This window comes from Hibiscus syriacus, unplaced genomic scaffold (assembly GCF_006381635.1).
Source record: "Hibiscus syriacus cultivar Baekdansim isolate YM2019G1 unplaced genomic scaffold, ASM638163v2 tig00110600_pilon, whole genome shotgun sequence".
Classification (NCBI taxonomy): domain Eukaryota; kingdom Viridiplantae; phylum Streptophyta; class Magnoliopsida; order Malvales; family Malvaceae; genus Hibiscus; species Hibiscus syriacus.
Genome location: NW_024062797.1, coordinates 439,809 through 464,922, shown reverse-complemented (window position 1 = coordinate 464,922; position 25,114 = coordinate 439,809). Strand labels below are relative to the sequence as shown.

General features: G+C 35.7%; 4 protein-coding genes across 4 annotated transcripts; 3 read left to right on the top strand and 1 right to left on the bottom strand.

Annotated features, from left to right (window-relative positions):
- The first annotated feature begins 5,455 nt into the window (after positions 1-5,455).
- Positions 5,456-8,054, top strand: LOC120134960 (serine/threonine receptor-like kinase NFP). The gene is made up of 2 exons (XM_039151336.1): positions 5,456-6,623; positions 7,195-8,054. Exons 1-2 carry the CDS (start codon positions 5,496-5,498, stop codon positions 7,927-7,929), a joined length of 1,863 nt encoding a protein of 620 aa, XP_039007267.1. The 5' UTR covers positions 5,456-5,495; the 3' UTR covers positions 7,930-8,054.
- Positions 8,055-10,800: 2,746 nt separating this feature from the next.
- On the top strand, positions 10,801-14,883 carry LOC120134925 (putative ion channel POLLUX-like 2). Its single transcript, XM_039151300.1, has 19 exons — positions 10,801-10,870; positions 11,002-11,100; positions 11,208-11,362; positions 11,448-11,552; positions 11,666-11,752; positions 11,972-12,056; positions 12,151-12,298; positions 12,633-12,709; positions 12,788-12,868; positions 12,962-13,156; positions 13,259-13,372; positions 13,496-13,588; positions 13,665-13,791; positions 13,861-13,937; positions 14,065-14,112; positions 14,215-14,284; positions 14,367-14,440; positions 14,524-14,634; positions 14,707-14,883. Exons 2-19 carry the CDS (start codon positions 11,083-11,085, stop codon positions 14,806-14,808), a joined length of 1,767 nt encoding a protein of 588 aa, XP_039007231.1. The 5' UTR covers positions 10,801-10,870; positions 11,002-11,082; the 3' UTR covers positions 14,809-14,883.
- Positions 14,884-16,539: 1,656 nt separating this feature from the next.
- On the top strand, positions 16,540-22,910 carry LOC120134869 (alpha-mannosidase I MNS4-like). The gene is made up of 17 exons (XM_039151250.1): positions 16,540-16,766; positions 17,163-17,282; positions 17,383-17,475; positions 17,772-17,858; positions 17,946-18,036; positions 18,143-18,198; positions 18,414-18,486; positions 18,902-19,011; positions 19,513-19,563; positions 19,662-19,750; positions 19,901-19,982; positions 20,092-20,205; positions 20,421-20,500; positions 21,029-21,164; positions 21,341-21,411; positions 21,522-21,768; positions 22,144-22,910. The coding sequence occupies exons 1-17, from the start codon at positions 16,653-16,655 to the stop codon at positions 22,387-22,389; spliced, it is 1,860 nt and encodes a 619-aa protein (XP_039007181.1). The 5' UTR covers positions 16,540-16,652; the 3' UTR covers positions 22,390-22,910.
- Positions 22,911-23,621: 711 nt separating this feature from the next.
- Positions 23,622-24,833, bottom strand: LOC120134929 (auxin-induced protein 22D-like). Its single transcript, XM_039151304.1, has 4 exons — positions 24,539-24,833; positions 24,255-24,454; positions 24,067-24,166; positions 23,622-23,967 (listed from the first exon to the last, which is right to left on the bottom strand). Exons 1-4 carry the CDS (start codon positions 24,733-24,735, stop codon positions 23,910-23,912), a joined length of 555 nt encoding a protein of 184 aa, XP_039007235.1. The 5' UTR covers positions 24,736-24,833; the 3' UTR covers positions 23,622-23,909.
- Positions 24,834-25,114: the final 281 nt, after the last annotated feature.

The window sequence follows — 25,114 nt, the reverse complement described above, 5'->3', positions numbered from 1 at the left end:
GAGAAACCCAACTAGTTTGCACGGAACAGCAGCAGCAGCAGCAGCAGAAGCAGACTACCAAAACTAACACACCAACCAATATGAAACAGGTAAAAACTAGACTGAACAAACAATGCTCATCAAGCAATTAACCATAAAAAACATATCTTTTCAACAACAAAAAAAAGACTGATAAATGTGGAAAGAGAGCTTACAACTAGTGAGAAATGAGAGTGGACTTTTTTTTTCTCGCTCGACAATAATAACACCTAAATTAAGAGTCTAGTTAAAAACCTAACATAATATGTAAACCACCCACAGAACCGTTCCTCTCGGAATGAGAGCGCACGGGTCAAGAGAAGGCAGTAAATCACCTTGATAAATCCTGAATAAAACGAGCTTCGTAAAAGCATAGCATCATCCCAACTTGCATTATTCATCAACCAAGTAACTAAATATCATGCGACAGCTGAATATAAACGTCAGACTGACCCTTTTAGTCCCACCAATGTCTCTATGAAGCAATAATATATACCATTTTGGCCATTCCACCTATCACTCTTACCATCAAAATCCAGCTCTTACATCTCTATCTTTTATCGGGTGCAATGTGCATGTTCGTCCATCTTGCCTCCCTTTTAGGAGGCCTCTCCATGCACGATTTTGCATCAAGTATCGCGGCTTGACAGACCCAGAATTAAAAAACTCCATATTAGACTCAAATTTCCCATTGCCTTAGAAAGGTCTTAATCTCAACATTCCTTGATTACTCAACATAATGTGAGATCAGACAAAATGAGTACCAAACTTCCAATCCACTGCTGCAAGCTATGAAGCACGGGGACAGCACTCCTTCCCACGTTTCAGTACCTGATACGTTCCTAACACTGGAACGGCACGGGGACTGCCGTTGACCTTATCCACCACCGCACTTAAAGAAACCAAGCAGAACCAACAGCACTAACAGTTTTTTAGCCACTGTCGAATCTGTAGATGAAAACCAAAACACCACAAACCAGAACACAATACTACAGAGCACTTAAACAATCGATCTCTAACCCATCAAACCAACAATATTAAATCACCAAAGCCACTTCCTACTTTTTCTCCTATAACAGCAATGCCAAATGGAATTCAGCTCACGTGAAGAACTATACATCACCTTGTAGTACCAAGCAACAAGAGTACAAGACCTTTAACTATCGGACTTCAACAACTCAAATATGCCCTTATAGCTACCGCTTGAAAGGAACTTTATGAAAATCACAGAAACACCGCAGAGCTCATTTAACGTCATCTAAGGATGCTAGTTTCAAAGTGGACTTGAAGAGTGAGAATCGACGAGTTGAAGAGAAGAAGAAAGGAGAGAATCAAGCAGCTGCTAGTTTAGGCGCTGTCGAAGGATGCTGAGGCTCCTACTCATTTCGAGATTCCCAACTGACATTTTTTTAATCTTTCTATCAGTAATTATTATTATTATTATTATTATTATATTGAACGTTGAACTGTAATATATTTATTTGCTAAATAAAATATCATCATCTAGTCACATGTATACTAGATAAATGCATTTATGTCTATAAAAAAACAAAATATACCATTGATCGACCATTAACAACATAATAAAGATAAAAACTCTGACTATCTGAAGTGAACGAATAAAAAATAAATTTTCCTTTAACCGCAGTCTTATATGACACATATATTTGAGAACCAACAAAATGTCATATGCAAACGAATAAAATAATTATGCATCGAAAAACAAACTAAGAAATCTCAAAAAAATATAGACTAAGAAGAAGACCAATGAAAAAATATGCACCGAGAGCTCAAAAACCCTAATAGATATAATATCATTTACTAGAAAAAGAGTAAAAATATTATTTTAAATATGTTAAAATATAAATAAAAATTAATGAAATCAAACAATAATAAAATAAAAATAGCTGGGAAGCCGCTGGAGGAGACCACCGCTTGATGAACTTGTGGTAACCGGCCAAAGCTTTTGTACCTGAGACAGAGATTTTGTGGTAATTATTATATTTTTAAATAAAAAAAACCAAATAGATGAATATAACTCGAACAAATAAATTATAAAAGAGATTAAATTATCGGAAGACTACCAATAAATTATAAATTTGAGTCGAAGAAAGTAAAAAATCATCTATAACTGTAAGTCACGTATCAAAATTTAATATAATGATACAAAGTAAGAAAATCAACATGATAACTTAAAATTTGACATCTTGATCAAATCCGGCCCAAAAATTAAAACTTTGAATAATTTACTTATTTTTATAACATAGAAAGAATTAACTTTTTTTCTTTAAAAAATAACTAATAAATACAAGATAAGATGAAATTAGAATTTTGTTTAGATGTAAACTACTTTTTATTAAATCGTATTATGAAAAAAAATATAAAAAATATCATAATAAATAAATTATTTTTCTTTATTTATATATATATATATATATATATATATATTCTATTTATTTCTTTTTCTACAATTTATATTCTATTTCTTTCCTTTTCTACACGAAATAAAAAAAATTTTATTGAAGGTTTATGAGAAGGTTCCATTATTTTATTAATGTGGAGTTTGAACTCTAAAATAATTAAAAATTAACGACTACTTGATAGACGATTATATATATATATATATATATATAACCAAATAAAATTATAAATAAAAAATCATTCTTACGATTTGAACAAGTGATAATTTAAAAAAAACATAAAAAAATAAAAGAAAATTTATTATAATTAAGTTTTAATTTAATAACAATAATTTCACTGTAAAGATGGATGATGTAGCAAGGAGATGAGTTCTAAACCTTAAATTTTAATTTTTTAAGGCTTAATTATAAAATAAGTGTTCAAATTATATCTTTTTTTTTAAATAGGTGTTCAAATTTTTTGAATAATCTAGGTGTCTAATATTACAAACGTTATCACTTTAGGCGCCCGGATTGTAACTGTCATTAAATTGCATCGTTAAATGACACGTGTCACATTCTTATAGTTTTAAAAAAATAATTTAAAAAAACTTAAAAATATGTCTATATTTAAAATAAAAATCCTAATTTATCTAAAATTTAAAGAAAAACATATCTCTAGCCCTAACCTTACCTTTCTTGTCAGTTACGATCGTTGTTGTCGACGTTGTCCTTGCCATCTCCCTAGTCGAAAGGCGTCATCCTTGTTGTCGAGATGGTCGTCGAGGCGCCATGGAGTCACGTATAAGGCTATGAATGTTATAGATTTTGTCGAGATATTCGTCCTTACGGTCGAGTAACTGGTCATCGGTGGAGGTGCGATCGAGTGGAGATTCGATCAACGGTAATGGTGGCGATCGACGTGGGTATATAGATTAGATTTAGGTTTTTTCAAAGTTTGGGGGAAGTTTTTAAAATGTTCAAAATTTTTAGGGGTTTTATTTAAAAAAAGTATAATTTCAAGTTTTTTTATTTTAAACAAAATTTTCAAAAGTACCAGAACGTGACATGTGTTATTTAATAAAAAAAATTAACAACAGATAGGCTTAGGCACCTAAAATGGAAACGTTTGGAACGTTAGACACTTAGTTGAATAAAAAATTGGGAGTCTATTAGGAAAAAATGTATACTGAGGGACTTGTTTTATAATTATTCCTTTTTTAAATAATTCAAAGAATCCGTTAAACCTCACTATAACTCTATTATCATTCCTTCATTTTCTGAGTGCGCAAGACGCCATCATCAAAGTCTAGTCATTGCTGACCACCGGTATACATGGCCCTTCCGCTACGCCAACTACCTTATTGGCTTATTTTTGGGAAAATAACTTTGAGTCCTTATATTTAATATTTTCTTTTAATTTAATCCTGAAATTTGATTTTTTAAATCTTTTGATTATATAGCACATGCTCAGAGTGTGATATAATCAAAACGACCGATAATCTAAATTTAAGGATTAACGTAGATTAAAAAAATTCAGACTTAAAGATTAAAATGTATTTTATCTTTTATTTATCTATTTTCGTTCATAACATTAAGTTTACAAGTGATTGTCAATCCACATATGAAGATTTATTTTTTTATTTTAATTGTTATAATGACGTGATACGATTTCATAATGTTGATTTTAATTAATAGAATCATATATAAATTTAGGGATCTAATTGAACAAAAAATAATTCAAAGACCAATTTGAAAAAAATTATCAAGTGTAAAAAAACCAATTTTCATTCTTACCGTTCAAGTAATTGCCGGTGCACTTCGGAAGCCCTTACAATCAAAAGAGTTGACTTGAAAGTTTTCACTTTCAATTCAAATCTGGAAAATTTATAATTCAATTTAGATCCTTGGTTGAAATGGTTAAATTACTGTCCTAGTCTCTCTGGAAAATTCATAATTCAATTTAGACCCTCTTAACATTAAGATTACAGCTTTATCTCTAAAATGATTATAATTTTATCACGACCTCAACAAATCAAATAGTTTTATATTCAACTCGAATCTTTCATCTATTATCAATTGAGTTCGAGTTGAATTTTTAATATATTTTACTCTAGTTCAATTTATCAATTAAAAAAATTAGGCATACTATAAAATAGGTTTCAAAACTACATCGTTTTTCTTATTTAGGTGTTCAAATTTTTTAACGATCTAGGTGCCTAATATTATAAACGTTATCATTTTAGGTGGCTGGATCGTAGTCTTTGTTAATTTTCTTTACTAAGTGACACGTGTCTTGTTCTGATAATTTTATTTTTTTTGAAAAATTAAAAAAAATTATTATATTTATAAAAAGAATCCTTATTTCTCTTAAATTACAAACAAACACAAATCCCTAAAAATCCTAAATCCCTTATCCTAACCCATTGTCATTGCCCTTGCCGGTCAAGACCACTGCCGCCGACGTAGTCTCTACCATCTTCCTAGTCATATGTCGTCATAGTCGCTGTCGATTGACCGTCTGGATCGTGTTATGTAATGATTTTCAAAATAGGGTTCGTGGGGTACAAAACTCAATTAGCCGTCGGTTGGTGGCAATTTCATAGGATTATTGGTCTTCAAGGGGAGGTAAGGTCGGATGGAGCTTCGTCGGAGACAAAGGGGCGACGGCTGGTATGGGTTTAGGGTTGAAATAAGTATTTTCAAAGTTTGGGGTTATTTTTTTAAAAATTTCTTTTTTAAATATAATTTTAAATAAACTTTTTAAAATTAGAAAAATATAACACGTATCATTTAATGATATATTTTAACGACAGTTACGGTTCAGACATCTAAAGTGAGAACGATTATAATGTTAGGCACCTAGATGATTAAAACAAAGTTTGAACATCCATATGGGAAAAATGGAATTAGTTTGGTATATAATTAACTCAACAATTTATAATCCCTTTTAAAAACAATAGTGTAAGTCAGTTGTCAACCAAAGACAACAAACAGTTCCCGGTTTCACTTTCTCATGTTATAAAACTCAAACCAACCAACAAACTGAACCGAACCAAAACACAGATTACAGAGAAAATGAGAACCAAACCCGATCCGATCCCTGTCTCTTTGTTTTACTGTCTACCCTTCTTCTTCTTCTTCTTCCATGGCAACTCCCAGCTCCCACCAAACATCACAGGCTACACTTGTTCCCCGAACCAAACCACTTATCCATGCCAAACCTACGTTTCGTACCGACCCAACGCACCCGATTTCCTCGACCTCGCTTCCATTGCTGACCTTTTCAATCTCAGCCGTTTAATGATATCCGAACCAAGCAATATCTCCACCCCATCAGCTCCTCTCGTCCCGAACCAGCTCCTCTTCGTCCCCGTCTCATGTGCCTGCAACTCCATCAACGCCACCGTGGGCAGTCTTTCGGCTGCTAGACTCACTTACACCATCCAGAGAGGCGACACTTTTTATCGGGTTTCGAGTTTGAATTTCCAGAACCTCACCACTTACCAATCCGTCGAAGCTTTCAACCCCGACGCCGTCCCTACACAGCTCGACATCGGCGATCGGATCGTTTTTCCGATCTTCTGCAAGTGTCCCAACGAAACCCAGATCCGAAACGGTGTGAACTATCTTGTTACTTATGTGTTCCAGCCGTTTGATGATTTGTCAGCCGTTGCTTCGAGGTTTGGGGTTCGAAGACAGGATATAATTGATATCAATGGCGATAACATCCAGCTATCAGATACTATATTCATCCCTGTTAATCGTTTACCTGTTTTGTCTCAACCCGAGCCAGCCCCTGCTGGATCTCCTGGAAGAACTGAGAGGACAGGTGTCATTGTTGGACTGTCTGTCGGGTTGGGAACTTGTGGGATTCTGATGATTTTGTTCCTTTTCGTGTTGGTTTATAGAGAGGTTTTATCTAACAAGAGAGCGAAGGAGAGGGATGAAGAGAATCAGAGGTTGAAGATGAACAAGCCTGGGATGGGGATGAAGGGGACTGAAGCTAATTTAATGGCGGATGTATCGGATTGCTTGGATAAGTATAGAGTTTTCAAGGTTGATGAGCTTAAAGAAGCCACTGATTTCTTCAGTGACAGTTGCTTGATTCAGGGATCTGTTTATAAAGGTTCCATTGATGGAGATGCATATGCAATCAAGAAGATGAAGTGGAATGCATGTGAAGAGCTTAAGATCTTACAAAAGGTATCCTTTTTTTCCCTTTGATTTCTGGGAAAAATTTTCTGTTTGTTTCCTGTCATTATTCCAAGGACTAATGTGAAAAGATTTTAGTAAAATGGGAATAATTGGTAATAATTCTTTAGCAGATAAGGACATCAGTGGGAGGGATTTAATTAACAAATGATGATAGCAAATGGCTAATCTTTTATTACCAATAAAATAAAGATTAGGTTAAGTTGATTAGGCTAATTAATGGAATTAATTTGTTTTTACTATTCCCAATTGGCAAGTCTGAGGTGCTTGAATTTTGAAAAAATGAAAATGATTGATTAAGGAGACTAAGTCCCACTTATTTAGTTTTGGATAGTATTAAACAGCTAATTACATCAAATTTGCTCAATAATTGCAGTAAATAATCAATAAAAAATATATATTTTTTAATTAAGTAAAGAAGTATTATATTTCTGTAAATATCGTGATTCGATCCCACACAAGATTAGTTCATGCTGTTACCTTTAAAAACGATCCAAAAGTTCGAATATTCTTATTTTGCATTTTGGTACCGTTGTCCTGATCCTGTATCTGTCACTTGAAGGTAAACCATGGAAATCTAGTGAAGTTGGAGGGCTTCTGCATTGATCCTGAAGACACAAATTGCTATCTGGTCTACGAGTTCATCGAGAACGGCTCGCTTTTCTCTTGGCTTCACGAAAACGAGACCGAAAAACTGAACTGGAAAACGAGGTTAAGAATCGCAATCGATGTTGCCAACGGTCTGCAATACATCCATGAACATACAAGGCCTAGAGTGGTACATAAAGACATCAAAACCAGCAACATTCTCTTGGACTCCAACATGAGGGCCAAGATCGCCAACTTTGGGTTAGCGAAATCCGGCTGCAACGCCATAACGATGCATATCGTCGGCACCCAAGGTTACATCGCGCCGGAATATCTCGCCGATGGGGTGGTCTCGACGAGGATGGATGTTTTCTCCTTCGGGGTGGTTTTACTCGAGCTTGTATCGGGCAGGGAAGCCATCGACGACGACGGGAAGCTTTTATGGGCAAGTGTTGAAGGAATCTTGGATGGGAATGAGGAGAGGAAGGTGAGGAAGGTGAAGGAATTTATGGATGGAAGTTTACTGGAGCAGAGTTTATCAATGGAGGGCGTGATAAATGTTATGGCCGTCGCCGTTTCTTGTCTGAATAAAGATCCTACTAAACGGCCCAGCATGGTCGATATCGTCTATACATTGTCTAGGAGTGACGATCTTATTTTCGATGAATCCGAGGATAATCTATCGGCTCCTCCGGTTGTTGCGAGGTAAATTATCGCTCATAGTCGAATCAGGAATCTTGTATCCGAACTCTCGTCTTGAATTCGGAAATCATTAGTAACCAGTGTTAATACTTGTAGCATACTAGAGATATCTGTTCAGCTTGTATGAGAATTGTACCATGTATATATATATATATATTGCTGTCTGTATTAGAGGATCGTGAATAACTCCCAACATGTTATATATTTTAAATGTATGCAAGAATAAGAAATTATTTTATTCAACAATCGACTTTGAAATTCCAAAATCTTCCATTTTTTCCTTAATTTTTTTAGTTTAGAATATCCAAAAAGTAATTTCAACCACAAAAATCAACGGATTTTGTTCCGTATGGAATGCAACTTTTAATCTAAAAATACTGATGTCAACGTGAATGCATAACAAAGCTGAGAGAGAAACAAGGAGAGCAGCAATGAAGTGGACAAGTGGTGTTCAGATGCCTATGCCACAGTAAGTTTCTCCCAAATGAAAATGACTGCAAGTTTGCACTCTAAAACCGTTTCCTTTTACTCATTTTTTGTCTATTTCTTCAAACCAAATAAAAAAATTTGTTTTTTTCAACTTTTTTTTGTTTCTTCATCCTTCACTAATAGAAAAAAGAAGGAAAAATGGTGTTTCATCAGTTACAGAGCCCCCAGCCATGGTTGTTGCCCTCTAGAATTTCCAGGCTGACTCAGCCCTCTTCTTCTGCTTTATGCAGGTACATTTTCATGTCCAAGTCTTTTTCTTTTTAAAGCATTGGTGATCATATGATTTTAAAGCACTCATTTTTCTCCAAATTTTAAAGCATCTGTATTGATCATTCATTGTGGTATTGAACCAAGTTTAGTAAATTGCCAAATCATTGGCCTAATACGCATTATCATGGCTACAGTCAGAGATATAGTGATCAACTAGATTGACAAAAGTCACCGGTGAGCTGGGATTTGTATTATTAATCTTAATTAAGTGGCTGATTAGTTCTTGATCATGTCTTTTGTTCATTTTTTTCCATTTATAGATCAAAGAGGGCTGAAAATATTGGGATTTTTAGTTAATCTGAATGTATTAAGTTTCAATAGCAATGATCCTTGTTGAAGAATGATATTGATTGATTAAAGACAAGCTTGCCTTTCTTTTTCCTGTTTCTCCATTGTCTTTATGCTTCATCGATCACATAATCTTATATTTCCAAAGGAATGTTCGTGGTTTCAGATAGAGGATGTGCTATGAAGGATTGCCTTTATTTATAGTTTAATTAATGTATGTGAGCTATCGATCATTTGAAGTTCTTGAATTTTGTTGTAGAACACTAGGCATAATAAGAGGCTCAAACAATATGATACTTTCCCAGAAATCAACGTGCAGCTTTTGGTGGTACATTTCTTCATCTAACAACGCGAATAACTTCATATACAACGGAGGTGAGTCCTCGCTGTTTGCACTAATAGTTCGTCAAATCAATATCTATGTTGAGTTCCCATCAATGAGCAGTTAATCATTATCCATTTATGTCAACTATGGAACTGTAATTGCTTTCGAAAGCCACTCTTTCTCAAACTTCTGTCACATGAGTTTAAATAGGTGAATTTGGTTGTTACATTGAATGAGTCCGCATTACGTTACTCGTCGACGTTTGTGTTTTATAGGATTGTAGTTTCACTTAAAAATATGCTTTCTAGTTTATGTTTATGAGGATTGGCATGTTTATATGTTAGAACCTCTTCGTCCTACTTTTCCTTTTCCTTGATTTAAAAAAGAAATTCACATTTCGAAAGAACATTGATAGCTTTCCTTCTCCAGGAAAACGGAAGGTTACCATTCAAAGAGCAACATATAACTTGAAGTTTGTTTCAGATGCCGAACTCTTTCGGAAGGACCTGCATAATAGTTCCCCCGTGAGTCATAAATCATGAATTTCAAAAGAGCTAACATGGATGTTCTTTCTTGATGCTATAATTTGTTCTTTCGATTTCTTTATCCTTATAACGACTATGTATGCATCTGCTGGTGGATTAAGTGAAGCATTAATCGGGTCCAAGTTTCACTTTTGACAGCGGTCCCGTTATGGACTTGCCGCTCTGGACATGAACCTAATGGAAATTATAGCATATAGTGGAGTGAAATGACAAGAAGATTTGTTATTCCCTAATGTTCTTGATTGTCATCCTTGCAGGTGAAGGATCATCGTAATAAACTGATCACTGGAACTCTGTCATCATTTTTCTTACTGAGACTGATGCAACTAGATTTTGTCGACTCGTTAATAAAGATGGTCCATCAGTTATTTCAACATCTACATCGGATACCAGCAGCTACAAGTTTACCTTTTGCCTGCGTATCTAGTTCGTTGAATAAACCGACACCTCTAAACTTGGATGTGTCCTTGCCTATCATTCAGGATCTTCAATGGAACATATCACGGTTACTGTATTTGTTCAACATTCAACTCGAGAAAAATGTTGCCACGTAAGAGAAACTTTGCTTACCATCTATTTTCGCGGTGTTTTCTTTCGTTTGTAGTGACTAATTACCATGACTAATTACAATCATAAACACATTTCTTCTGCTATACAAGTTATCAGTTGTTTATATTGCCTTTTTAATATATAACTTCTATTCCCTCTTGAGTCTGCCTGGACTTGAAGTTGAGAATTTATGTTCACGGAATCGAACAATTCACTTGTTACAAAACATTTGTAGGATTCTCGTGGTTCTACTGGTAGTGTGCTGCTCGTTTATTGTCATTGGTGGTTTCCTCTTCTTCAAGTTTAGGTAATGTACATAATTGAAAAATCACTAATTCCTAGAGGACAAAGAGATATAATGCTACTTTCGTTCGCTAATCTGGAAGCTATGCCTTGAACGACACAGGGGAAATACACATTCTCTAGAGGACTGTGTCTGGGAGGCGTGGGCGTGCCTTTGTTCATCAGCTACTCATTTACAAGTGCGTGGTGTGTCATGAATCTAATCGTTTCGTTACTTTGAAATTTGATTGCATTCATATTGCTCACATGATTCCGAAAGCAATTTCGAAAACTTCCAGTCTGAAAAAGATATTCATGCATTGAACTGCAGCAAAGAACACGTGTTGAGCGTTTTATTGGCTTTGTTCTTGCTATATGGGGCATATTGTTTTATTCACGGTTGCTGAGCACGATGACAGAACAATTCAGAGTAAGTAGTTCTTACAAGAGCTCGATTTTACCTCTTCGTTTTTGCAATACCTCATTATTTACGTAAGCTACCATAGATGCCTTTGAAAATTCTTTTTTGGATGGCAGAGAAACATGCAAAAACTCAGGGAAGGAGCTCAGATGCGAGTTTTGGAGTCCGATCATATCATCATTTGTGGTTTAAACGGTCGTCTGTCTTTCATTCTAAAGCAACTAGATAGATCTCATGAATTCGCTGTGCGTTTAGGGACTGCTACAGCCAGGTAAACATTATGCCACCTCCATAGGTTTATTGTTTCCTTTTTTTCGTGCATAATTATCGGTTTCTTCGTCTTTATATTTTCATAGGAGGCAAAGAATTCTTCTTATGTCAGATCTCCCGAGAAAGCAAATGGACAAACTAGCTGACCAGGTTGCCAAGGATCTTAACCATATCGATGTCCTTACAAAGAGGTACAATAACAACGCCCCCTCCCCGAATATAAAAACTTCATAAAATGTATTTGATTCAAGTTATCCTTGTCGTTAAGTTTCCATTTCTTAAACATAGGTTTCTGCTTGTGCAGCTGTAGCCTTAGTTTGACAAAATCATTTCAAAGAGCGGCAGCCAATAAGGCACTTGCCATTATCATCTTGCCTACAAGAGGAGACCAGTAAGACCTCCATCAACTATTGTTTTAATTCTCGAGTGTTGTTCTGCAATAAACCATGTCGTGAAGTTTAGTTGAAGATTTTTGTAATGATGTTATGTTTATACACTTTGCTATGCTCATCTCTATCCACGGTTCTTTGCGAGTTCACGTTATTTATTGTGTACTACGGACAGTTTTCTTCGTGGGATGTTTAGTGACACCAGTTTGTTAACTGATTAGGTATGGAATCGATTCTGATGCATTTCTCTCTGTACTAGCACTTCAACCTATTCCCAAGATCGAATCTGTACCAACAATTGTTGAGGTATGTTCATATGCATAACCGTGGGAATAATAGTACTCTATGAGAAATGTTCGAGTTTAATTTTGGTCACCTTTTTTTTTCTTTTCTGATGCAGGTTTCTAATTCCACTACATGCGAGCTCTTAAAGTCGATTTCCGGAGTGAAAGTAGAGCCAGTAGAAAATGTTGCTTCTAAACTATTTGTTCAATGTTCTCGGCAAAAGGGGCTCATTAAGATTTATAGGCACTTGCTTAATTATAAAAGTAAACTATGAGAGCTTAAAGATTATGATCTGTTGCTTATAGCCTTTTTCTTTCTTTTCCAAAAGTTTTAAGTTATTGTGACATCTTGAAATTTTATCCCATCTTTTGATGAAACGAAACCCGGACCTGCACTTGGACTTCTCGACTCTTAGATATTTTGGGATGGTACTGAACCAGGGTACCGGTTAAAGTAGGATAGTTATCCTTCTTGGTCCAGTAAAGCCGCTTTCCAATTCTTTTCTTGTTTAATAGTACTATTTTAGCTCGATTCCGATTCTTGTCCATATCATTGTGCTCTACTTCTCCGAAACTAACTAGTATCGTGTTACTGCAGAGAATGTATTCACTCTTTGCCGTTTTCCTAGCCTAACAGGATTGACTTACAGAAAAATAAGACGGGGTTTTCAAGAGGTAACGCTTTTCGTTTACCTTTGTGTTTACTAGAGCTAAGAACTTCAGTGATGTTTTCTTATGTTGGTTTCGTTTCAGGCAGTTGTTTGTGGTATTTATAGGGGTGGTCACATATACTTTCATCCCAAGGATGATGAGATTCTGAAGGAAACTGACAAAGTATGTCAACAGAATTCTGAAAAAATCGAGTCCATGCATTCCTTGCTCGATCATATCCCTAGCTCCTGATGTATTTCTCTTTTATTTGCGTAGGTATTGCTAATTGCGCCTATTAGTAAGACATGGAAACAACAGCAGGCACTGGAGGAGGTTGGACATGAAGAAACCAAAAGACTCCGAGGCATGGAAGTTTTCAAAACCATCGTTGATACTCCTGATCATGATTTCGAATTGAGAAAAGAACAGTTTTTAAATATCGTAAAACGTCCCAAAAGATTGGGATCAAAGGTATGTTTTACAAAGAGATAATAAGCGCTATATAAGTGACAGCATCTATTGAAATTTCTTGATAATCCCACTTATATATGTTCTTTTGTCCCGAAAAAGTAGGCCTCGGACCAGACGCTTGGACCCACGGAGTGCATACTTATTCTTGGATGGCGCCCGGATGTTATTCATATGATCGAAGAGTATGATAATTATCTCGGCCCTGGAAGCGTGTTGGTATGCTTTTATTTTCTTCAGGGATTCTTATAGTCTTGATTTTCAACCGTAAGCATCGAATCGTATCATTTGTGCGTGATGTAAAACTGGATTACATTTGCTTCTGTTATCCACACTATACAGGAAGTATTATCGGATGTCCCGTTAGAAGAAAGGAAGAGGGCAATCTCTGCTTCGGGTCAAGCAAAACTAAAAAATGTCCAGGTTATACATAAGGTACTGTCCCATTTATTTGCTCGTGTCGGTACTTCTTTTACTTCGAATACTGTCTTTTTATCTGCACGCCTTGCAGCTTGGAAACTCCATGAACTATGACACGTTGGAGGAAACTATAATGAACGTACAAAATTCTGTCGTGAAACCGAAGTCTATTCCCTTTTCCATTGTTGTGATTTCCGATAGAGAATGGCTTCTCGGAGGTAATGATTATGAATAGATGATGTTTCTATCGGGTAAGTTTATCCTTCCACTAACCATTTACTTTTCAGATCCATCGAGGGCAGACAAGCAATCTGCATACTCTCTTCTTCTTGCCGAAAATATCTGCAACAAACTCGGAGTGACGGTAAGTTCGGTCCAACATAATCTTGATAACCTCATGGTCTTGAATTTTAATGTTTGAGTGCTATCCAAGAAAGTAGAAAAGTGCTAAGATTTAAGTAGCTCGAGAACGGTTGTTGATTGTTCTGCAGGTGCAAAATCTGGTTGCAGAGATAGTCGACTCGAAATTAGGCAAACAAGTAATTTCCCAGTGGTTTTGAACATTTCTTGTTTTATAATCTTTGGGTTTCTAAGCTTTTCTTTTTCACATATTGTTGACATACTTCGATCGAACCCTGCAGATTTCGAGAATCAAACCATCTCTAACTTACATTGCGGCAGAGGAAGTGATGAGTCTCGTAACAGCTCAAGGTCCTGAAGTTATATAAGCGATATTCGTATTGTTTCGATGTTTGATCTTATAAAAAAAATATCTGTATGTGTTGCATAACAGTGGCCAAGCACAGTGATCTGAATGAGATCTGGAAAGACGTTCTGAATGCTGAAGGTGATGAAATATATATGAAGGTAAAGGCAACTTACCATTAAAGTAATCCGCTACAACGTTACTTGTTATTGAAGTAATCCTCCAAATCCATGTTTCTTGACAGGATATTGGTCTTTACATGAAAGAAGGAGAGAACCCGTCATTCTCCGAGCTAACCGAAAGGGCATGCTGGCGTCAAGAAGTCGCAATAGGATACGTGAAGGACAATCATAAGGTACATAAAGCTCTTGCTCGATCGTAAACATGTTTTACTTTGATGCGTAATCAGGTCTTCGTTGCACCACAGGTTATTAACCCAACTCCAAAGACAGAGCCTCTCTCCCTATCAATGACGGACTTGCTAATCGTCATCTCCGAGCTCGAAGGCGAGCAACCTATTGTCGTCTAAAATGCAAGTAACTCCAGCCATTCTTGTTCCCCTTTGCACTTTTAGTTTTTTTCCCAATAAGTTTTTATGGTTCCGAAGGCTTCGCTTTATCGACTGTTTGCAAAAATCGAGCCGAAACCTTAGATTGTGGTCTGTCATAGGAAAATGTTGTAAATTTTGTAGGGAAATCAATAAATTTTTGTCCCCGTGATAACACTCCTGTTACTTTCTTCAGAAATAAATGAACAAGAAATATTCACTTGAATGAGTCCAAGAAGTAGAATTAACAGATAACATCATATAATATTGTTGATGCCAACGGCCTCGAGTAGAACATGCAAGCTTGTCTCCAAGATACAAAATCTTCCGAGTTCAGCCGGTCAGCCCTCTGCTGTTAACCGTTGAAGTTCAGTACACCGGAGATTTCCGGTTCTTCTAGCAAGGCCGGCCACCTTTCGGAAAAGACACGAGACCGAGACACTCACGGATTGTGTTAGATATTGAAGAGAGGTGCACCTTCACATCTGGTTGGGAGGGGACTCGAGACCGATGCACTCGTAGGTGTCGAGTATTTTTCAGCATAAGATGTAGTGTGGGAAAGAAACATGTATCGGAAAAGATTACAAGATGTGGACACTAATCCGTTTAAAAATTCAGGCAGCGTAATTGCTTCGAATGACCGACGGAATCCGGTAGCTCATCGACGAATAGCCACAGGAACATAACACTCTTAAGCATCTCAACCTTGGCAGCATACTCTGCAAAACTTCACCATTCAAATAGCAACATGTTGCCCAAGTTGGCATACAAGTCGGTCCAGGGACGGAGTTAAAATCGAACATTAGAAGGGACAAAAGTCTATTAAATATTTAAATCATAGTTTAAAATTGGGCAATAATTTAGAATTTGACTCATAGTTTTGGGGACTTTTGAAGCAAAACTCTATTAATTTTCAATTATATTTTTGGTAATTAAATCAGTACACTGTAACTTTAAAATCTGTCTATTTGACTATTGAATTATAAAAAAATTTCAATTGTATCACTACATTTATCAAATTAGTTTTTTTTTTCTCATTAGGTAAATGAAATTTAACATCATGACATATGGTTGTTACCTTTCTCATTCTTTTTTACACAAATTACCAACTCTTTCGGTCATTGTTACAAGTTATCGATTATCATTTACAACAAGAAATACACTCAAAATTGACCTTTAATGCTTAGTTTTTCTTTGTTGGATGTCCAATAAAATTAGTTTCGATATATGTTGTTTGTCTTCTCGAAAAAATGTTTTTCATTTTTCAGATTTTTAAATGAACACCCAAGCCCTTTAAATCCCGAAAAACTCTAATATAGTAGATTTTTTAATTTAATTTCATGAGTTTTAAAGAAATATTGAAAAAATATAAATAAAGATGTGATAGAATATGATAAAAGAATTTATCGGTATCTAGAATTATTGTAAAATATGTTAACGATGAATTTTAGATGGCAATTAAAAATTAACAAAACTTTAATTGTTGGTGAAAGAAAGAAATGAACAAAAATGAGGATTTTTTCATGTCATTACATGCTAATACCAAAATATTATATTATCTGATTGTTAATGATAAACAATAGTTTAAAAAAGTTTAATGGTAAAATTGATTTTTTTATAGTTTAGGGACCAAAACAAGAAGACTCTAAAGTTTAACGACTAACGATGTATTTTAACCTATTTTCTTGAATCTTATTTTTCTCTTCCCAGCCAGAAGAGAACGTATAGCTCAGAAGTGTTCAGATTAAAGAGGGAAAAGAAAAGAAAAAACCGATGCCGAAACCGAGATCTTAACAAAGGAAAAGAGATCGAAATCTAATAAAATAATGAAAGCTTTGAACTTTGTTCTTCAGTTTCTATTATTCCTTTTGTTGTTTTCATTACAAAAAGCACTCGCTAATGGCGTCACTCCCGTGGAAGCCAGGCAGCTCAGAGATGAGGTAAAAGCACTTGTTTTTTCTTTTAAATTTGTATTTTGAATTGAGGGTTTTCGCTCTTATTTGTAGATGTAGTGATACATCATTAGGATTCTTCGGATCGGCTTTTTAACTTTACTCTACTTGTCTTTACTGATCTTGCATTTATGCCAATTTTTACTGCGTTTGGATTGGTTTGTTGGTTGATAATTGATTGTTTAAGGCTTCTATGGCAAGTTTTGAAAACCCATTTTGGCAAAAGCATTAAATTGAATAAGAATCAGGTGTGTTATTGGTTCACATAGGAAGTTAAATGAAAGATGGAATTCGAAGTTTAACCTTTTAACCTATAAATTATCGAAAAATCTAATTGGGTGTGGATTGGTATATGTTAACAATTCGTTTGTTTTGGTGGTGCAGGTGCGTGAAATGTTCTATCATGCTTTTGATGGTTATATGGAGCATGCATTTCCACTTGATGAGTTGAGGCCTCTGTCGTGTGGAGGAGAAGATACGCTTGGTGGTTACGCATTGACACTGGTACAGTCCTAATCTTTTATTTTCCCCCTAAATTTGTGAGACTGAGGTTGTGTATTGAATTGTTTTTGTGATGTTGTTGCTGTGATGTTGAATGGAGCAGATTGATTCTTTAGATACACTGGCTTTACTTGGAGATCGAGAACGCTTTACTTCCTCTGTTGAATGGATTGGTAAAAATCTTCGGTTTGATATAGTGAGTGAAATACTTTTTGCATCAATCATTTGTGCTTATCCCATTGGGTTTGTTTTAATAAGGAAACCTTAGTATGGTTTGATATAGTGAGTGAAACACTTACTTTTCCTTTTTATATCTTGCAACTTAATGCAACATACGTGGCAGTTTGTTTACATTCTACTATGATAATAAAATATGGTTTCCAGTTTCCAAATCACTGTTCTCATCTAATCAATCAATAGATATTTCTATTGTTCATATTCCTGGGAATATAGCTATCGATCTAAACTTTGGAGTTTGCTTTTCTTCTGCAGAATAAAACAGTGTCTATTTTTGAGACCTCCATCAGGGTCCTTGGAGGTTTACTTTCTGCTCATCTTATTGCAAGTGACTATGCGACGGTAATATCGATTTTGTCCACCTCAATCTATCTTTAATAATCATATTTCATTATTGTAGAATAAATATCAAGGTCATTTAAATTTCAGGGCATGAGAATTCCTTCCTATGACAATCAATTACTCGACTTAGCTGAAGATCTGGCTAGGAGGTTATTACCTGCATTTGACACTCCTACAGGTATTGTCCCTGGATCCTTTTTCCATTAAGATGTGGTAACATGAACGTCAGATTGTAATAGATGTAGTAATTTATAATGACTATATCCAGCAATGTTGTATTGCAGGAATCCCATTTGGATCTGTTAATTTAAAGTATGGAGTTGATGAACATGAAAGCAAGGCAATGCCTCTATTATCTCTTTAGTGATAATTTCTTTAGTAATTTAATGTAATTTTAAAGGGATGAAGATGAAGGTAGTAAAGGGAATTGACTTTTTTTTAAATTCTCATATTAACCTATAGTTCAGGCCAGATACGTACGAGTGCCGTATGTGTGCAGCTTCCATGTATATTATATTTATATGTAATTTGAATTTCCAATTCTGGTCTGTTTAGATAACATCTACAGCTGGTGGTGGGACTTTGACCCTCGAATTTGGAGTGCTAAGCCGTTTGACAAATGATCCTAGTAAGTGTTGCTGCCCCTGTTTTTGAGGTTTTTGCATTCTCTTGAAGTTTGTATGACACGAAAAGTATGATAGCAAGTTTTGGATTCCTTATAGTGTTGATGACCAGCCTCAGTTTTCTGGGGAAAACAAGTTCTATTGATTAAGTGCAACGGTTAAAATTTGAAGGGAAAACTGGAAATATTAACAGACAAGAAAACTAAAGGGAAATTGGGGATTGCTTTGCTTGGAAGCTCAGTATAACAAATTGCAGGGCTGCCAGATTGACTAGGAATTGCTTAAGTCAAAACTTGTTAGTGAGACTTTGCAAACTGCTATCAGAAGATCAGTGATGAGACTTTCATTTACTGTTATCAATTGTAAGGAATGTTAATTTTTGTATTCATTAAATATGTTCATTTCTTAAAATGGATGCAGTTTTTGAGCAACTTACAAAAAATGCTGTTCGGGGCCTATGGGCTCGCCGTTCAAAGCTTAATTTAGTTGGTGCTCACATCAATGTGTTTACTGGTGAATGGACACAGAAGGTAACTTGCTGTTTTACCTTAACTGCATGGTCTAGGGCCTCATAGTTTTCTGTTTTCGTAATGGTTATGTCAATGTTCTTCAATTGTTTAGTCATTAGGTGGATGGAAAAGATTATATCTTCTGTTGCTTGTACTAAGTCATTCTTTCCCAATATGTTGAAGCCTTTTCTGTAAGGAAGATGTTGAATTTTCATTGATGTGGTCATTGTCTGTTCTTTTGAAAATTTATTGTTCTATCTTCCCGTTCTATTGTGAACCCCTTTTTTCCTTTTAGTACTTTCAAATGAACAAGAGTTAATATTTTCATAGGATAAATGTGCCTTGCAATTTGCCTTCTCGATATGCAGACATTGAACATAAAAATTCATATAACTAAGAATACACACTAAAGTAAAAACACCACTTCAGCTTTACTCATTATTCCACTGTGAAATCTTGATTCTACGTTGCTTTCATTAATCCATACTGGCCAGCTGCAATCGATTCTGTGTTGCTTTGCAGGACGCTGGAATAGGGACAAGTATTGACTCCTTCTATGAGTATCTCCTGAAGGTCTGTTGCGTGGCTCGAAATTAATGCACATTGTAATTTTGTAATCACGCTTGAGAAATTGAGAAAAATATATTTTTTCTTTCCATGATATCTTTCAGGCATATTTATTATTCGGAGATGAAGAGTATTTATTCATATTCCAAGAAGCATATAGTGCTGCTATGCACCATCTTTACAATGATCCCTGGTAAGCACTTGTGCAGTTCTGTCCCACTTTAATTAAACTTTCCTTTGTCTTATTTTATCATTCCTATTATTTCTTTCGGCATTTTCCGTGCATCATGTATTTGGACTTTATCATCTCTCTCTCGTTCACCTTTAATTTTAATTTACCTAGGTACGTAGAGGTCAATATGGATTCGGCTGCTATTGTCTGGCCACTATTTAACAGTTTGCAGGCGTTTTGGCCTGGGCTTCAGGTTATTATTTATTAATATTGTCTGATTTAACTTCATGATATGCATTTTTGTGTAACAATAAGTTATGTGATTGAATATTTGGTAATCAGAGGTTTACCATTTTTGGAAGGTTTTAGCAGGAGATATCGATCCTGCTATTCGAACACATACTGCCTTCTTCAGTGTCTGGAAACGATATGGTTTTACTCCGGAGGGTTTTAATCTTGCTACACTTAGTGTTCAGGTATCTGAAGCATACTAGTTTACTATTCTTATCGTTCTCTTTCAGCATTTCAAATTAGAAGTTTTTCTAATTTCACACGAACCTAAATAACACCAGATATGCCATGTTACTAAAGGACAATGTTTTACGAATTTGGTGCATTTCCCAAGTTAAGAAAAAGCTTGTATTGGACTTATCTGTCGGTCTATCTAAATTATACCGTGTTTCTTTGGCAGCATGGGCAAAAGAGTTATCCTTTGCGTCCGGAGTTAATAGAAAGCACATATTGGCTCTACAAAGCTACCAGAGATGCCAGGTCAATCTGATTGAATTTTTTTAAGCACCTATTCTAACTTCTTTTCACATAGTTATTTGGAGGTGGTGATATTGCAACATCTTCACTTATCACTATCATTCTTTAACTGGAATAATTCTAAATGATTATATTTGTTTACCAAAGAAATCTCATTTATCCAGTCAGTTGAGATATTGTTTGTTTCTGAGAGTTTCAGGATTAGAAAAATGCTAGTATAGCTTCCTTTCTCTCCTATTTCTCGAAGCAATTCATGTCGGTATTAAGTATTGAAGAAAGAACCATATCTAAAGATGAATAAAGCTGATGCCTATAATCATAATTAAGATATTACACAAAAACAATGCGAGAAAAATAAAACAGACGTGCTACACAAGGTATTTTACTAATGAACAATCATTGCTGACAAGAGTGCAAAGCTATCCCTGCTGCTTTTAGATGTTTTCCGCTTACCTGTTCTGTTCTTCTTAACATATGGGCAATTTCCCCATTCCTTCGTACTAAAAAAGCTAAAAACATTTTCTGTTTTAGATATCTGGATGTTGGACGAGACATAGTTGCTAGCTTGCAATACGGGGCTAGGTGCCCATGTGGTTATTGTCATATATCAGATGTCGAGAATCACAAGAGGGAGGATCACATGGAAAGCTTTTTCCTGGCAGAAACGGTAAGTGACAATTTGCGTGTATATATGTATTCCCCATTTCCCTAAATACAAATTTAGAATTAAAATTCTCATCTCATTTTCGTCAGCTGCCCCTCCTTGGATGCCTTTTGGTATACTCATCTCATTTTCTCTTCCATTCTGATACATTCTTGTTTGTAACCTCCGAACATGCTCAGGTGAAATATCTATGGCTACTTTTTGATTTGGCTGTGGGTCCCGACAACCTTGTTGAAAATGGACCGTACAAGTAAGATTTATGTTTCCTAGGGTCCTTTAATAAAAAAAACATTTATATACATGAAACAAGCTACATTTTCTTCTCAGTTTGTTCTTTTTAATGGAAAATTCCATTTACAGGTACATATTTAGCACCGAGGGCCATTTGTTCCCTGCAACTCCTCAAATATCCCTATTACAAGAGCATTGTTCATATTTTGGGGCTTATTGTAGCCATGGCAACTTAAAAGAAGATCCCTGTGCATCAGACAAGTCTGCTGATTCTCAAGAAACCAATGGTAATAGAGTTTCTGAGGGTAGGGTTCGCACGGAATTTCCTTTGGACTCTTCTTCTTTCGAGTCATCTCCTGTATCAGGTCTGATTAAGGTTAGTGGTGATATATTTTCTGAATCAAATCTATGTATACCATAATGAGTTTTGTTCCCTCTACTTTGGTTTTTGTTTTCCCACTGGATTGATGGACATCTTAGGTGAATTGTTACTAAAAGATTGATTAATGTTTATTCTCTCATTGCCAAGACAAGTATATCTATTTTAGCTGTGTTCGATACAAATTTAGTTATTTCCATTTATAATGTGATCACTTTTATCATTATGTATTTCGTCTTATGGCTAGATTGCAGAATAAACAAGGAGTGGAAATAGAAGTTCGAGACCTTTTATTTAAAATAACTATTTCATTTCTGGGGTGAATTCATTTTTTCTGTGTTCTTAGAAATTTTCTTTTCTTTTTCCTCGTAGGGCCTTTGTACGGGACTGACTCACGCGCAGAAGTATGGCATTTCGTATCCAGCTTCAGTTGATGCGCCTAGTGAAGATGATTCTGCTAAACAAAATGACAATGTGGCTCAGGGCCATGCTGTAGTTGTCTTTTCTGACCAGATTGCTAATCAATCACTATCCGGGGACAGCAACGATGACAATGTTAAGGAATCATCTGAAATGGAATCCGAGAGGGAACCGGAGAGGGATCCATCTCAATCATGAAAAGGCTTCTCGGGTGTGTATAACTAACCGGAGGTAGTTTGTGCCCCAAACCGCATATAACGGAGCCGGATCTCAGCTCTTTCCTCTGTGCTATTTTCCTTGAAAGACTATTATATGACTGATGAAACATTGGCTGCTGAGACATCATTTTATCTACACATTTTTATACTCAACAGACTTGTACAATCCGGCAACAACTGTCGATACAATGAGTACATTTTTTTAGGCTACAGTTGTGAACTGCAAGACAGAGTAGGCTGTAAGGTATCTGTGCTGTTATGCTGGTCGTTGTATCGTCGAGAACCCCCACCCCAGGCGGGAAATTAGGCACTTGTTTACTTACAGGGAAATATTTTTTTTTTTGGTGAACAAAGGAAAAACTTTGCAAAGATTTAACAGAACTTGTGTACGTTTTGTGTTAAGACTAAGGTTGATTACGGTGGCTGCGCCATTATCATCCTGGATCGGCTGCTCGAGTGGGACAACCAGTTTCGTTTGGGTTTCCGATGATTCGGGGACTGTCGTAAAGGTTTGGAAACCATTGCCATGTTACACCATTTGATTTAAGTTGTACTTGAAGATTTATGGATTCATGATATTTGGTTACCTTTTATTTCATATTTGATCTTAACTACGGTCGAAAACAATTTTAGTACAGAATTTGTATTCAAACATGATCCGACACCTAAATAAACTTAGGATATCTTCTGTCAAATCCCTTTATCTTGTCAGATTATGTTCCTTAACACCTTTTAGATTTTTGTTTACTATTAACAATGGAGAATAATGCGTGTGTATGTATATATATATATAACGATTAGTTTCATAGGTCAAAATGTCTCACGAATCAATCGTTTTCCGGTTATCTTTTTAATACATCTTAAAACTTCCGGTATCTTTTTAATACATCTTAAAACGTCTTAATTTTTTTTAGAATTTTAAAAATATATAAGTCTTGAGTAATCCAATCTTCTGTTATTCCGTCATAACCAAAACAAAAATGCTTTGTTTCTCCTGTTAATGCTTGAATATCACACAAATCAGCTGTAAAATTAAAGCATAATAATCCATAAACTGTAGATTTGTCAACCTTTTGCAAATCTCCTGAATCTGATGGGGATCTCTCTCCTTTTGTTATGCATGGTTAACCCAGAATAGGAATTTATGAACACGTATACAGAACCAAACTCAAATAATCCCTAGATGAACTTGAACATGCACTATAAAACAGATATAAAAAGAAACTCGGATACCCCATGCATCCTTTTGCTCTTATGGTTTAATGGTTATATAAACATTACATATGATGAAACCACCAAATATGCATACACATGTTTGCTTTTCCTTGTAATTTCCCCCCCCTAGCAGCCGGTTGAATTTTTCTGAATTCTGAGCAACCGAGAGAATCTGATCCAAACAATCCCCTTGGACAACCCAAGCTCAAACTACTTTTTCTCTCAAGAGATAGATGTGTTGTTGATATATAATAAGACTGAATCTTCTCATACACCACAACCTAATCACCTAGCTTCTGATCCTTTCATAATCCTCAGTCTCTTGCATGATGTGATGAACATTCTGTGAACCAAAAAAAAGACAACCTAGTAAGTTTCACAATCATGTGTATGTATGTATGTATGTATTTATGTATAGGCATATATGTATGTATGTACTTACTTCCAAGGAACATCACCGAGAAGCATCCAATCTCCATCTTTGTCTTCATACGTTGGTGCGTAATCAGATCCTTTGTAGCCTTCTCTTTCAGAGTATTCACCTGAGGAAGATGAAATAATCTCAAGTCATTTTCGTTTTCACCTCCAAAGAAATGATGATAAAATTCATCACAGATTCAAAATCCTTACCTACGGTGAACCTGAACATGTTCTCCAAAGCCTGCAACAGCTGGGGATACCCCTTGTAAACCCTCAGGTCAATCTTTCTCAGATACGGAGCTCCATCCATGCTCACTTTCACATAAATCCCGGGCTCCGACTCGGTTCTCTTTGCCTGAGAGTTGTTCTTCCTATAGGCCTGGACCGGCGGCCACCCCACGATTTGTGCTCTACAAAGTTTCCAACAAAACTCATCCATTAGTTTCTTTTAATCTGACTCCACAGGGGAAAAATCTTTGTTTCTGAATACTTACTTGGAGGGAGATTTGCCATTAGCTCCGCATTTCTCATCAGTATTATGATCCTCCTGCAATGGTCGTTTGTTGGTTCTAACACCGGAAAGTGCTGCTGTTTCTTCTTCTTCATAATCTGTGGTTCCAGGCAACCCTAATCTAAGTTCAGTTGCCTTCAAGTTGAGATCATTCTCATATGCTGCACTGCTGCTTTCCATTTTCCTTTCTTCTTCTTCTTCTTCTTCTTCTTCTTCTTCTTGCCGTTTTGCTTACGTATGGTGTTTAGGTGGTGGGAATGGGTAATTTTATAGGGTATAATGAAGAGGGGAAAGCCTCGTTATTCTCTCAATGCATGAATTATGGACAAAGGCAAGCTATGGTGTCGGTAGCAATGGCAGCAACTTTGAGGCAACCTGCCTTGTTATTAGGGGGACAATGGTGGGGACATGCTCAGCAAGCCCAAGTTAGATAATACTATACTAAGGAATTCTTTTGGAATTGGTCGTGATAAAGTCGGATTTTAAAAAAATAATTAAAATTAAAAATGTAATTTTATAATTATATTAATATATAATTTTATACTTTTTTATCAAGTTG